The 13658-nt window shown below is 33.8% G+C and overlaps 2 protein-coding genes across 2 annotated transcripts; one reads left to right on the forward strand and one right to left on the reverse strand.

The window, feature by feature from the left end:
• Window positions 1-4414: 4414 nt before the first annotated feature.
• On the forward strand, window positions 4415-5852 carry LOC106714038 (protein SCO1 homolog, mitochondrial). Its single transcript, XM_045678709.1, has 5 exons — window positions 4415-4818; window positions 4923-5046; window positions 5233-5314; window positions 5396-5522; window positions 5673-5852. Exons 1-5 carry the CDS (start codon window positions 4534-4536, stop codon window positions 5823-5825), a joined length of 771 nt encoding a protein of 256 aa, XP_045534665.1. The 5' UTR covers window positions 4415-4533; the 3' UTR covers window positions 5826-5852.
• A 582-nt stretch (window positions 5853-6434) lies between these two features.
• LOC106714133 (zinc finger protein 2 homolog) lies at window positions 6435-12876 on the reverse strand. The gene is made up of 13 exons (XM_014507086.2): window positions 12618-12876; window positions 12273-12427; window positions 11031-11104; window positions 10494-10590; window positions 10358-10380; window positions 9997-10058; window positions 9669-9849; window positions 8713-8881; window positions 8137-8304; window positions 7920-8050; window positions 7658-7778; window positions 7415-7542; window positions 6435-7015 (listed from the first exon to the last, which is right to left on the reverse strand). The coding sequence occupies exons 1-13, from the start codon at window positions 12840-12842 to the stop codon at window positions 6435-6437; spliced, it is 2115 nt and encodes a 704-aa protein (XP_014362572.2). The 5' UTR covers window positions 12843-12876.
• Between the last annotated feature and the right edge of the window lie 782 nt (window positions 12877-13658).

The raw sequence follows: 13658 nt of genomic DNA on the forward strand, positions 1-13658 counted from the left end.
AAGGTATTCGTTTTAAATTAAGGCAACATATTTGTTATTACAAAACAGCAATTTTTAACAAAAAAAAACAATAATATGAATTTTACAACGTCATTTCAGCGAGTTTAAAATGTATCCTTTTACTTTTTAGCCGACTTCAAAAAGAAGGAGGTTATCAATTCGACTGAATTTTTAAACTTTTAATATTCGGACGTAAAGGAGGTATTTATTTGTTATTAGTGATGCAACGGAAGTGTCTTACCGGAACCAGAAACGGAAACAGATGTCAAAAATAAATTTTAGCAGAAACGGAAACAGAAACGGAAGCGGAAACAGAAGTGTAAATATTTAAAAAAAAACATATTTACAAAATTTTTTTTTGGTAAGAACAGTTTGTATTCGTTTTTAATTTATTAAGGCATTGGATATCGGTGTCCTTTAGCCTTCAATATATGTATTTTTACTCGTACTGTGCTGCAATAAGTTAAAATACGGTTTTGTTTTATTTATTTTCAGGAAACAAAATTACACTATTTACAAATTAATGTTCGCCAAACCTCGTGTTGATAAACGACAAATATATTTCTTTATTAATATATTCACTGCTGACCACTCGGATCCGAGCGAGGGGCCCGTTCACTTTATAGTAGCCAGTAAGCCGCCGGCGTTTGAAACAAGTCCATGTTGCTTTGTGTGGCCACTCTGGCAATATAGTCAACTAACGAAAAAGAGTATTAGTTTAATTCTTACGATGTTGTAGTGATTAGTACCACGTTCGTACGGAGGCAAACATACAAATATCTTGTATCACATGAAGCTAAGGCTGAACTTTATGTTATGTATGTATATTTTTTAAATATATGTATGTCCTGTATGTGTGTGTACGTGTGTGTGTATGCGTTTATTTTTATGTGTGTGTGTGTGTATACGTGTGTGTATGTGTGGGTGTGTATGAAATGTTACAAGATCTTGAACCGAGAAGATAAAAGCTGGTTTTGATTAGTATCCTGACATGTTTTACTCAATATTCTGGAATTTGATGAAAAACTTGACTTTGTCAAAATCTTGTAACATATTTGTACTCAGAAATACGATCGTGGAACAAATATCTACATACGAGTATTAGTGAACTAAACCATTGCCATCCCTAGTGTTCAAAATGATGATCCCTAGCGCTCAAAATGATGATCCCTAGCGCTCAAATACAAAAAACATTATTAATTTATCTATATGTTCAAACACTCCCAGATATACTAAATAAAAATTCACCATAAAAAGTTTTGGCTCCCAGCTGTTACCTTTTTTTATTTTGTAAACAGTGAATGTGTTAAGTATCAAAAACACCAAATCTAGATTAGAAAAATATATAATTATTAGGCACTTGACTTGCAATCTGCAGGGCCTGGGTTCGAATCCCACTATGTACCAGTGTGTTTTTCGATTTAGATATTTACATTTATCCGACGTTCCTATGGTGAAGGAAAACATAGTGATGCTGCCTGCACATATCTGAGAAAAAATTCAATGATATGTGTGAAGTCAACCCGCTCTGGGCCTGTGTGGTTGACTATGGCCTAGTCACTTCTAATTTGGGGTAGGCTCCGAGCCCCTCAGTGGGGATATATAGTGAGCTGATGATAATAACGATGGTGATACATTACATGGTTATCACTTATTCAAAAGTACATTTAATAACTCGTAAGTATGAAATAGTCACATTTTGTCAGTTGTCAAATTTTATATGGACAACAACTAGACAGCTTACTCCAGCAAGAGAAACTGATTGTTTCAAACAGCAGCAGAAAATATTACGCGCTTAAATTCACGAAAAAGTACGTAAACAAACAAATGCGAAAAGTGCCGAAACGCCGCGCACGGACTGCGCGTCTCGCGTCGCGCATTTGGATCTCTCAGCCGTCGTAAAGTTCCGTTTTATCTCCGTTATAAAAGTTGCGGAAACAGAAGCAGAAACGGATGTTGAAAAGCATGCGGAACTTCCGCACTTGCGGAAACGGAAACAGACATCCGTTGCATCACTATTTGTTATACCTTAAATGTGGATTTCCTCAATAAATGCGTTCGGTATTACCCCTCGGTTCTTTACCGTAAGTCAATTGTTATCGTTATCAGTTTATAGTTCTCTAAGTAATCTATTAACAATGTAAATATTTCGCAGTAATATAAATTCTATTTGTGTATGATGTCATAGTTGTCACTAGGAAATGGAAAAACCTATATTTTATCTAAAACTAATGAATAAGATTTTTAGTAGGATTAATTTTTAGGTTAACTGAAGTTTAACCTATATTTATTATTAAAGAACTGACAAGGAAAAATGCGTTGTTAATAACATTTTATTTTTAATGAACATTTATTTATATTTGACAAGAAAATTACTACTAAAAATAATTAATTTATGTAAAATCCAATGCATAATGCAATGATACGAAACATAATTCACAAATCAATTAAATATTAATAATTTTATTATAATAATTTATAATATTTTCTATTTAAGTCATTGATCAAAATTACTCGATTTTCTTTGTTTAAATCAAACATATATTTCAATTTGATAGTTCAATCCGCTACCACGTTCGCTCTTCAGTCTAACGTTAACGAAAGAGAAGCCAACGCCCCCTGCTGTCACCGTGGCTGAGCCCTCCGTGTGGTCCAGGTCTCTTGCAACGACCCCCTGAAAGTAATTGTAACTCTGTCAGTGACCCTAAAAGTGTTGTCTCCCTTTCTCTGTCTTTTTCAACGAGTGTGCGAGGAATGACAAAATCTTTCAATACTAGTGTCGCAGCTTCCCAAACCCTCAGTAAGATAGATAACTATAAGGTGGCTCGTGGTTTGCTGCGAACACATGTCTTCTCAGGTGGTGGTCTATCGCATGTGTCTGTGTCTGTATTATTTCGCATTAAGTTTGTATATTTCGGTTTGTAGAACGATTACTTCGTTATTGTCATTTGCAAAAACTACTAATCTTAAATTAAAAGTTGACCCTATTTATCATTAAATATCCTAATTATATAAACTCTAGTCTAATTATTCGATACTAATAAAAACAAAACAAAGTATAAAAGATTAATATGTAAATCAAATTATCAAAAATAGCGTCACATTTGACCCTATTTTATCATCTTCTAAGAAATACAGTTAAGTTGTCATCACCCATTATACATGGGAAATGTGAAATATTTACCCTTATAACTTGCATGGCTGGGTCAGAGTAGAACACTTCTTTCACTCTTTTTCGAAATGGGATACCCATGTATTCGGCCTTTTGCTGCCACACCAGACGAGTATTATATGTAGTGCCTAATAAAAGATCACGGCCATAACACGTAGACAGACATAGTAATATAACAAAACTAAGAAGGAAAATGCTCCTCATTGTAAGAGATGCTAACAACAAATGCCACGACTAAACTGCACAGAGGAAAACGATAAACTGAATCTATATTGCAATGGAACTGATTTATGATATGGAATATTGGTATTAATTTTTTACGCTTTACGGTTCACATTTCAAAGTGTGACGCTATGTATATTATCATGTTTACTAAAGCTGATCTTCAATTATACTGAATGTAAACATGTCAAGCAAAGACTTAACTATTACGCTGATAATGGCTGATTAAATCACCAATATTCATATTCTAAAATGTTTTGTCAGACATTAAAAGAACAAAGCCTTTTCCTCGTTCCTTTGGAACGATTCTACTAAAGAACATTGACTATGATAATACATGCAAGCGTTGTCGGTTGTATGTAAACCGTTCTGTAGAACCAATGTCCTAGGCCAGAATAATATAATTTTGGTTACTACCCGACTGAATAAGTACTATGACCCATAATTTGTAGCCCTTTGATCGTTGTTTCCGTATACAGGCGCAATAGGCATGTTCAGGGATAGTAGGCGCAAATTTCAAGGAGCTCGCAAGTCAAATTATTGGGACTGTTTCATTAACCCTAACATACTGAATTATTGTCCTCTCTCCTTCCCAGTAACGTTATTTAATCATACTAATATTATAAATGCGAATGTTTAAATGGATGGATGGATGGATGTTTAATGGTATCTCCCGAACGGCTCATTGTATCTCAATGACATTCGGCACGGATGTAGAAAATAGTCTGGAAGAACACATAGGCGACTTATTACGTTTTTTTTTTAATTCCGAGAGGACGGAGTCGCGGCGACAGCTAGTGAAAAATATTTTACAACCACGGAACTATTGTAACAATCTTAAAAGTTTAATAAAATATTTAAATTCAATTCCAATACAAAGTTCTTGTGTTGGACTGTTTGCAGCAAAAATTAATTTTGCCAACAATCAATTTTATACGCTGCGAAAGAGGCTAAAGGACACCGATATCCAATGCCTTAATAAATAAAAAAAAACGCAGCGAAAGAAAGTGACACTGACATTTGACAGTTGTCAAATCTGCCGGAATTGTAGAAACATGAGATATTTAAGATAAACTCATGTTGATAATTGATAAGTTATAACATTTTTTAAAATAACCTGCCGTGAAAAAAAACTCAAAATGAATTCTATAATAAGAAGTAGATGTATATCAGCATGTCGCACATTTACAACTTCAAATATAAGACGCACAACTGCTCCTCCTCAGCCACCTAAGGCTAAGCCGAAAAAGTTTTTTGGCCCTATTACATGGAAATCGATGGCAGTAACTGCCGTAGTTGGAGGTGGTTTAACTGCCTTCATGATGTACGTAAGAAGAGAAAAACAGCAAGCGATAGATCGTGAAAGAAAACGACAACTGGGTAAAGCGAAAATTGGAGGAGCTTTTGAGCTCATGGATCCTGAGGTAGGCTTAATTATTTAGTCTCTCAAGCTTTGTCAATTTTATTTATTTAAAATGACTTTGTGTAATATACACTGAAAATTACACAATTAATAAACTTTTTTCAGGGCAAATTGGTAAAGAGCACAGATTTGTTAGGCAAATGGCTTCTGATATACTTTGGATTCACACACTGCCCTGACATTTGTCCTGATGAATTGGAAAAACTTGCTGAAGTTGTAAAATTGCATGGTATATTTATTTACTTTTGTTACATCAGATTTTAAATGTAATTGCAAAATTTTTAGATTCTTAAAATATGACAAAAGATAAATTTGAAATTACTTAATTTGTATAATTCCCTTGTTCTTTATTGAGATTGAGTATGTTTGTTTTAACATCAAACATTAAATTTATGATATTTGACTGTGTTTTTAGATAATAGTGAATCTGCACCTCCTCTGCAGCCAGTATTTATATCAGTTGATCCAAAACGTGACAGTCCTGAAATTGTTGGAAAGTAAGTTTTATCGGAATATCTAAGCTATGTATTTTTGTATGTGTCAATATTAAAAAAATAAAAACTTCTCTTTGTTTCTAGATATTGCAAGGAATTTTCTCCACGGTTCTTGGGTCTAACTGGAACTGAGGAGCAAGTTCAGAAAGCTTGCAAATCATACCGTGTGTACTTCAGTGCAGGACCGCAAGATGTTGACAATGATTACATTGTAATATTTCATTTAATTTATTCCTTAATATAAGTTTATTTTTCATTACAATTTTAGTGTTAATAATTAAAGGTTTTGAAAAATATCGTATAATTTTAACAGTAGTATATTTTGAGAAAAAAAAAACTGATTTTTTGTTAACTCTTTCAGGTGGATCACACAATAATCATTTATCTAGTGGACCCGGATGGAGAGTTTGTTGATTACTACGGTCAGAACCGAAATGCAAATGAAATTTACAACTCAATGCTTGTTAATATTAAGAAATATGAAGCATCAAAGAAGAAAGCTTGGTTTGCATGAATAAAGTATGATTGACAATAGTTGTAGATGTGAATGTTTGTTTTAATAAATTATTTTGATGTTAAAAAAAACGTTGTTTCATTTATAGATCAGTGTTAACGGGGTAGGCAGAGACTATAGAGCTAAATTGGGTTCCTACAAAATTATCATATGATGAACTATGACCCAACTATTTCTGATGCATTGTTCTTTGACACTATTCCATGTCATCATCAGCTCACTATACGTCCCTACCGAGGGGCTCGGAGCCTACCCCAAGTTAGGGGTGACTAGGCCATAGTCAACCACGCTGGCCAAGTGCGGGTTGACTTCAATTTCTTCTCAGATATGTGCAGGTTGCATCACGATGTTTTCCTTCACCGTAAGAACGTCGGATAAATGTACATATGTAAATCGAAAAACACATTGGTATATGGCGGGATTCGAATCCTAGACCTTCAGATTGCAAGTCAAGTGCTTAACGCCTGAGCCACCGACGCTCTCCATTATGCACAATTCCATGTACCACATTAAAAATAAAATAGCATATATAAATAAAACATTTATATTTGACTATATACAACAATTGATACTAATTAACTTTTCACAAAAATTGTGACTTTAAATGCGTTAAAAGTCGGTCTTCTTACTGGTTACTTTGCGCACAGTTAACTCTTTACCCAACCTGTGTATTATGAAACTGTTTGCTGTTTGCTCTAACTGGTAAAGTTTTATTCCTCCATCCTCTAAAATGGCCGATGAAATATTAGGTCCATTTTCAGTCATCTTAATGTAATGTATATTACTTTTTAAATTTTCACAGACATTTCCATCACTTGAATTAGTAACATATTGACTAGTTTGTGAGTTTTGAAATAATTCTGTTCTATCCTCGTTGTCTTGGAGTATCACTTCCTCTGTCACTTCCAATGGCATTTCGTCAGGAATTATAATTTTTGAATCAGTGTTAAAATCACTTTGTAAATTCTTATTTCCATCGTAAGTTTCTTGATTTTTGCTAGTTTCAGTTTTATCATCAGAAAATATAATTTTTTCAGGTGATACTTTGGGTTTTGATATTTTTGGTTTTTTAATGATAACTTCTTTTTTAGCTGGTTTCTTACATTTTTCATGTATTTTAAAATGTCTCATCAGTTGAACTTTGGTAACAAACTTATCGTTACACCTCGCGCATTCGAACGGTTTTTCGCCTGAAAATATGTATATTAAATATTGTAAATTACAAAAAAAATTTACATTATTCTACGTTGTTACATGAAAATTAAGGCCCATAAAATTTCAATTTACAATTAGGTTTTAAATATAATAAATGCAAGTAGGTTTGAGGTCTCTTCAAACATCTTCGCTACAGTTCTGTGAATTACACAGTGTCGCGTACACTCTGGCCCCAAAACATGGTAAAAAATGAGGAGCCGTAGAAATCTCGCGTAAGGCGTTATTAGCGCTGAAATGTTTACACAATTAAACGTTGAAAACGCATCTGCAATTGCGAATGTTCACTTCAGTATTTAGACGAATTTAGATGGTCGCTTGCTCGTTTGCCGTTTTATAAAATCAAATAAAAAATCCGGCCCTATTGACTATACAACCTGTATGCAAGCGGCTGTGCTCGCGCAGGGTCCAGAGCCGTACGAAGCGTTTGCCACATGCGGCACATTCGTGCGGCCGCTCGCCAGTGTGCATCGCCATGTGCATTCGCATATTGCTGCGCGCAAACCTGCACACAAACATACATACATACATCCATTTCAGTAAAAAAAACTATAAAAATGAGATGACACCTGCACAATGAGATATGTATTAGGTTTAAATAATTTCTTATAAGTACTAACCTCTTGTCGCACACTTTGCATTGGTAGGGCTTTTCCCCGGTATGGATGGTCATGTGATTCTTCAAGGAAGATCCGCATCCGAACTTGCGATCGCACACTTTGCAAGTGTATGGCTTCTCTCCTGTCGAACGCAAACAGATAGTTCAAGGTTTGAGGCCAATAAATTGTAATTTTTCAAATACACGTGTAGTGTTTAGTAAGTGTATTGCAAGATTCAAACTTTATAGCACATGTGTGTCATACAGTTTGCTTGTCATTGTACCGGTGTGGACGCGCATGTGTCGCACGAGGTTGGAGCGCTGTATAAAGGTGTTGCCACAACGCGCGCAGACGTGCGGCCTTTCGCCCGTGTGAGTGCGGTGGTGCGTATTGCGCGTCGACACGTGACGAAAACTGAAAACATTTATTAATATGTGGTAAATTAAAATAAACAATTGTAGTAAAGTCCGCAGCAATCAATCTGACAATAATGTTCTTACGTCTTATCGCAGTAGTGGCACTTGTAAGGCTTGTGGTCGCGGTGCACGAGGCTGTGCGAGGTGAGCAGACGCTCCGAGGCGAAAGTCTTGCCGCACGCTACGCACGTGCACGGCCGCGCGCCGCCATGCTGCGCCATGTGCGCGCTTAGCAATGCGCTGTATCTGAATCTATACGTACATACAAACTACAATTCATAAATATACTTTATAAAAATTACTTCATTCAGGCCGCATTAAATGTCCACTTTGTGACTTCATTCACTCACTCATTCATTCGTTCTAGTAAATCAAATAAAATTGATGACCTGTAGACCAGCTCACGGTTCATATGTGCAGTAGGTCAGTGATTCGACGACAGCAGGCGGATTGTCTGCTTAAATAGTTTTAGAACATCGCATTGAGCCATGAGCTGCCCATTTAGTAGATGAGCTATAGATCACTGTTCAATTGAAATGTGACCTGAACTTTTGAACCGATTCAGAGCTGATACACACGTCTAATTTATTCCATTGTTTCATCCAGATTTAGATTCCATTCAATTCGATCGTTCCCTTTCATTCGGAGTGATTATCTGACCGTTTGTCGCAGAGTTGGCAGGCGAATGGCTTGTGGAGTACTTCGCCAGTGTGCACGCGCTCGTGCCTGCGCAGTGAGTACTGTTCGGAGAACATCTTGCCGCACGCCGCGCACGCGTGCCTCTTCACCTCCATGTGCCGTTCGATGTGACGCTTCAACTGTTTCTTGCCTACGAATTACATTCGTACGGCTATTTTACACGTAACAGAACTCGATCGCATTGAATGTGTTAAGAACGAGAACTTAGATAACTTTATTATTGAACCTTTGTCTAATAACATGCATTCAATAATCTACATGCAATTAATACAATTGGAGTGTATACAAATATATATAGAGTTCCCAGGTCGCCAAACCTAATAGCCGGACAGACCAGCCAGTTTGACCGGACATTTGGGTAGAAAGACCGGACACGACCGTCAGTCGACTCTCGTCGCCGGCGCTGGGCCACTCTCGTTTGCGAAATGTCAAAAGCCTAACAAAGCCGGATAACCCGGACACCGTTTATTTTGGCCGGACACGCAATCAAAAAACCTACCATGTCCAGCTTTATCCGGATCCCTGGCAACGCTAAATATATACAATTAAAAAATTCTTCGTACACACATTATCTGCGCCCGCGACTTCGTCCGAGTGAAATGCTTCGGGTGGCATTTTAATTATAAATGCTAATTGTTTTACTTAAACTTATAAAGCACTAGCTGTCGACCGTGACTCTGCGCGGTATTTTTTTTTTTTCATTTTCAAAAATTATAAGTAGCCTATGTGTTCTTTGAGACTGTTCTACAACCATACCAAATTTCATCCAGATCCATTGAACCATTCTGGAGATACCTTCAAACAAACATCGATCCATTTATCCATACATCTAAACTTTCACACTTATGATATTAGTAAGATTGCAACAAAACATCATAAAAAACATTCAACAAGACATAAAAGTAAATTTTTCTCACAATTAAACTGTTTGTTACATTCAGCACAAGTCCATGCATCACTTTTGGCATGTATCTGCAAATGTAATTTCAAGTCATGCTCTGATGAAAATATTTTCTTGCAATTGCCGCAGGAGTGTGACCGCAGCACCCAATGGTCACTTTTCACATGAGCTTTTAGTGTTTGAGCTTTAAGGAATCTCTGAAAGAAGCAACTGACTGTTATATACAGTTTTTATTGTTATATAATGTCATATAAGCCTCATCTACAAAAAGCTACAACATGATAAACAAAACAAGCAGATCACTTCTTTTTGTACAAGTTTACTTTTAGTAATTATGTACTTACCTTAGGACACATTGTACAACTATATGTTTGTCTTGATTTACTTATTTTTTGGCATCTTGAATCTGAAGAAAAAAATAATTATTATAACATATTAATTTATATTACACTAGCTTTTACCCGCAACTCCGTCCGCGCGGAATAAAAAAAAAGCACACAAGATAAAATAGTTCCTATCTCCGTCTCCTAGTTCTAAGCTACCTCCCCATCAATTTTCAGCTAAATCAGTTCGACCAATCTTGAGTTATAAATAGTGTAACTAACACGACTTTCTTTTATATATATATATATATATATATATATATATATATATATATATATAGATAGGTATCCATTACAATAATGTAAATAATATTTGTCTCACCTGAACTTGATTCTGGTATATCCCTGTTAAAAAGAAAGTTTTTTTTAATAAAACATATATTAAAAGAAGGTTAATTTGGAATTTGACAATGGAAACCAACTGTATATGTATTAAGTTATTAAATAATTTAACTCACTCCACATTTTCTGTTTCCCTTGTTATAGTTACACTGATTTCCTGGTCATTGTTATCATACATATCGTAATCCAGAGTATCATCCAAATATTGCACATCTGTAAATAAATAACAAATATGCTATGTAACCTTTGTTTTAATTTTTACTATACTTTGCGAAGAACAAAGCAAATAAGGGTAGTAAATAATTCAAAGACTAAAACATATGAAAACTGTTAGTTACTAGCTGTCGCCGACCCCTCCGTCCACGCGAAGTAAAAAAAACGTAATAACTAGACTATGTTCTATGTCTGTCTCAAATTTCATCAAGATTAATTTCTTTTTGCCTTTCTGTAGATACCTTCAAACAAACATCTATCCATCCAAACTTTCGCATTTATAATATTAGTAAGAAGTAAGATTTATCTATAAAACATTAGGCATGATTTGATTAAAACATGTATATATATATACATATTTAAATCAAGAGTTTTGATTTAAACATGTATGTAATATGTATACATATATAAATCAAAACCCCAAAATCAAAATCACATACCTTCATGCTCAATTACTTCATCTTCTTTCATTCCCTTCCCATCATTTTCAATTTTTCTAGCAGTTGTTACACTTCTGAAAATAATTATTGACACAAATAAAATAAATTTTATTTATCTAATATTAGTTAATCATACTCATTGTCCATTTAATTAACTGAAAGATGAAGTGATATGCAATTTTATAAAGTAATGGGAGAAAAATTAATTTCTTCTAAAATCTAGTTTTGGGTTATTTAAATTAATTTTCTTGGTATTGGATATTACAAACCTACAATTTGACTGCAACATATACACATATAGTTATTACCCACTAAATATCCTCTCTTTATGGTGTGGTCAGCTGTAAAAGAACTCTTTTAGAGTTAAGCCCACCAGTACGTCACCACATTTCTAATGTAATGCTACAAAAATTAATTTGTGTAGCTTAAATAAATAAATAAACTATTATAACACAATTTACTAGCTTTTGCCCAGAAGCAAAATCCATATGAAATTACAAAAAAATTTAGTAACTATCCTTTGTGCAATACTAGAGAACAGACAGATCTAACTCTTTGCAGAATTTAATCCAGACCCTTTAGTTGTTTATGGTTAAAGAAATCTTTATTTTTCCTTAATAAGAATCGAAATTATAATTCACTTACTTAAGGCTACAAGAATTATTTTACATTTGTTTTGCAAGCGTAGTGATTTTTATTATTATACAATGTAGGTAAGTTTAAACTTAAACAAATTGAAGCATTAATGAGTTTACAGAGATACGAAAACTAGATGTGGCATGGAATACATTAATTTATTATGCAAATGTAATCTATATTTTTTTTCTTCACATTTTTTTTTTCTTTAGGTTTAGGTAGCATAGTTTATAAAGTAGTTTCCACATATTTTGGTGAGTTACATGGTATATCACGAACATTTGTTAAGTTTGGTTGTGACCCACTCAAGTTTAGGAGTCACTGTTTAGGAGTTACAAGCTAAGAAATATATGTCCATCCATCCATCTCAACTTTCACATTAATATTGTTAATAACATAAGTTCCAGTATGAGAAGCAATTGTATAAAAACTAATTTTTGTCTTTTTTTTACCAAAGAGATAGTGAAAATTAACAAAATAGTCGAACCTGGATGAGCTAAGCAAAAAAAAAATGGTAATGTCTTAAATTGTCCCTTATGAAGTTTCAACTGTATATTGTTTTACAGGTGTTTTGAGAATGCAAACCTCTTGTTGCATTCTAATTACCTTGTGCCATCATCTTCATTTGTTTTGTTATCACCGATTAAGGTCTTGAAAATAAGATCAGACTTCAGGCATTTCTTTTTAAAATCATAAAAAAATGTGAGATCATTTTTACATATTTCACAAATCTTAAATGCATAATGACTATCCATATCCACCTGAAAAAAAAAAAACTTTATTTAATATTCACATACATAAATAGATTAATTATATTACATTAGAGAATTTGTCTTTTTTTATGATTGATTTTAAAAATCCTACAGAGAAGCAAGTACATACTTGTTTATAAATTAATTTAATTTTTATTTAAAGCTGTCCTACAATTAATTACTAAAAAATTATACATACCTTTATTGATGTTACAGCAAAATACATATCAGGTAAATCTTTGTGAGCTTCAGATAATGATGAAAGTAAAGATTCCCTTGTTAATAAACATATTCGGCATAGGTGATCAATGTTCATTTTAGACGAATTATTTTTTTCATTGGTTTTATCCTCATTCATATTATCTATTGACTTGGGTTCATTTTGTTTTATTTCATCTAATTCTTTATTAACCTTACTATCCATTTTTGTCACACTACATTGTTTTTTATTAACTGGTTTCATTGTAGAAACATACATAAAATATTTAAAGTATATAATACTTTAATGATTGTTGTTTATTTACACACATCCATCCTAACTTTTTATTAGAATTTCACTTTCCTTTTTCTTTATTTGGAACCTACTTGATGTTTCCATCCATTTTAATGAAGAAAATATACTGCTCTTGTTAATAATTCAATAATTTCTCAAATCTGCTAAAATAATAATGAAAACCTTAATTTTCATTAAAAATCCTTATTTTGAATGACATTTGTCACTTGTCAATTAGTTAGTTGTCAACTTTATCATCTTGGCAGTCGGCAAAGAGCAGGTGGCGCTTGATGAGTTTGACTTTTTACTACAGAATTATCAGCGATTATTTTTCATGGTAAGAGAGAGGGCCATAAAGGAAGTATTATTATAATTCTTAATCTGAGATTATTAGTAATACCTATTGTATTAGAAAAGGGCACCCTCCCAGATTTATCCAAGAACATACACATTTAATGATAATTTGAAAAAAGGTTCAGAGATCCCGAAATATGTAACTAACTAGGGTGACGCAAAGACCCGAAGTAGGCCTTGGCCTCCAAACAAAAGGCTCTACTTTGTTGTAGAAGCGACTTATTTCATGCAATGGTCTTCTTGATTGATTGATTCATTGATTGGGAATGCCAAATATGACTTGTTCCTATTGTTGTTATTAAATAGTTATTAATATAAGGCTGACTTTGCAAGAGGCTAAAACCTCTCTCTCACATATATCTATTTTGTTTAAATAAGGAATAATCCGCCTCT

Source organism: Papilio machaon, chromosome 7 (assembly GCF_912999745.1).
Source record: "Papilio machaon chromosome 7, ilPapMach1.1, whole genome shotgun sequence".
NCBI classification, from domain to species: domain Eukaryota; kingdom Metazoa; phylum Arthropoda; class Insecta; order Lepidoptera; family Papilionidae; genus Papilio; species Papilio machaon.

What these genes read in the sequence shown, in the direction of transcription:
- LOC106714133 (XM_014507086.2), bottom strand. Translation starts at nt 12,842, where the DNA reads ATGGATAGTAAGGTTAATAAAGAATTAGATGAAATAAAACAAAATGAA. An exon ending in TGAAGTAATTGAGCATGAAG is followed by an intron (nt 10,591 to 11,030) that starts GTATGTGATTTT and finishes ATTTATTTACAG; the next exon opens with ATGTGCAATATTTGGATGAT. An exon ending in TGCCACTACTGCGATAAGAC is followed by an intron (nt 8,051 to 8,136) that starts GTAAGAACATTA and finishes AAATGTTTTCAG; the next exon opens with TTTTCGTCACGTGTCGACGC.
- LOC106714038 (XM_045678709.1), top strand. Translation starts at nt 4,534, where the DNA reads ATGAATTCTATAATAAGAAGTAGATGTATATCAGCATGTCGCACATTT. An exon ending in TGAAGTTGTAAAATTGCATG is followed by an intron (nt 5,047 to 5,232) that starts GTATATTTATTT and finishes CTGTGTTTTTAG; the next exon opens with ATAATAGTGAATCTGCACCT. An exon ending in AGTCCTGAAATTGTTGGAAA is followed by an intron (nt 5,315 to 5,395) that starts GTAAGTTTTATC and finishes CTTTGTTTCTAG; the next exon opens with ATATTGCAAGGAATTTTCTC.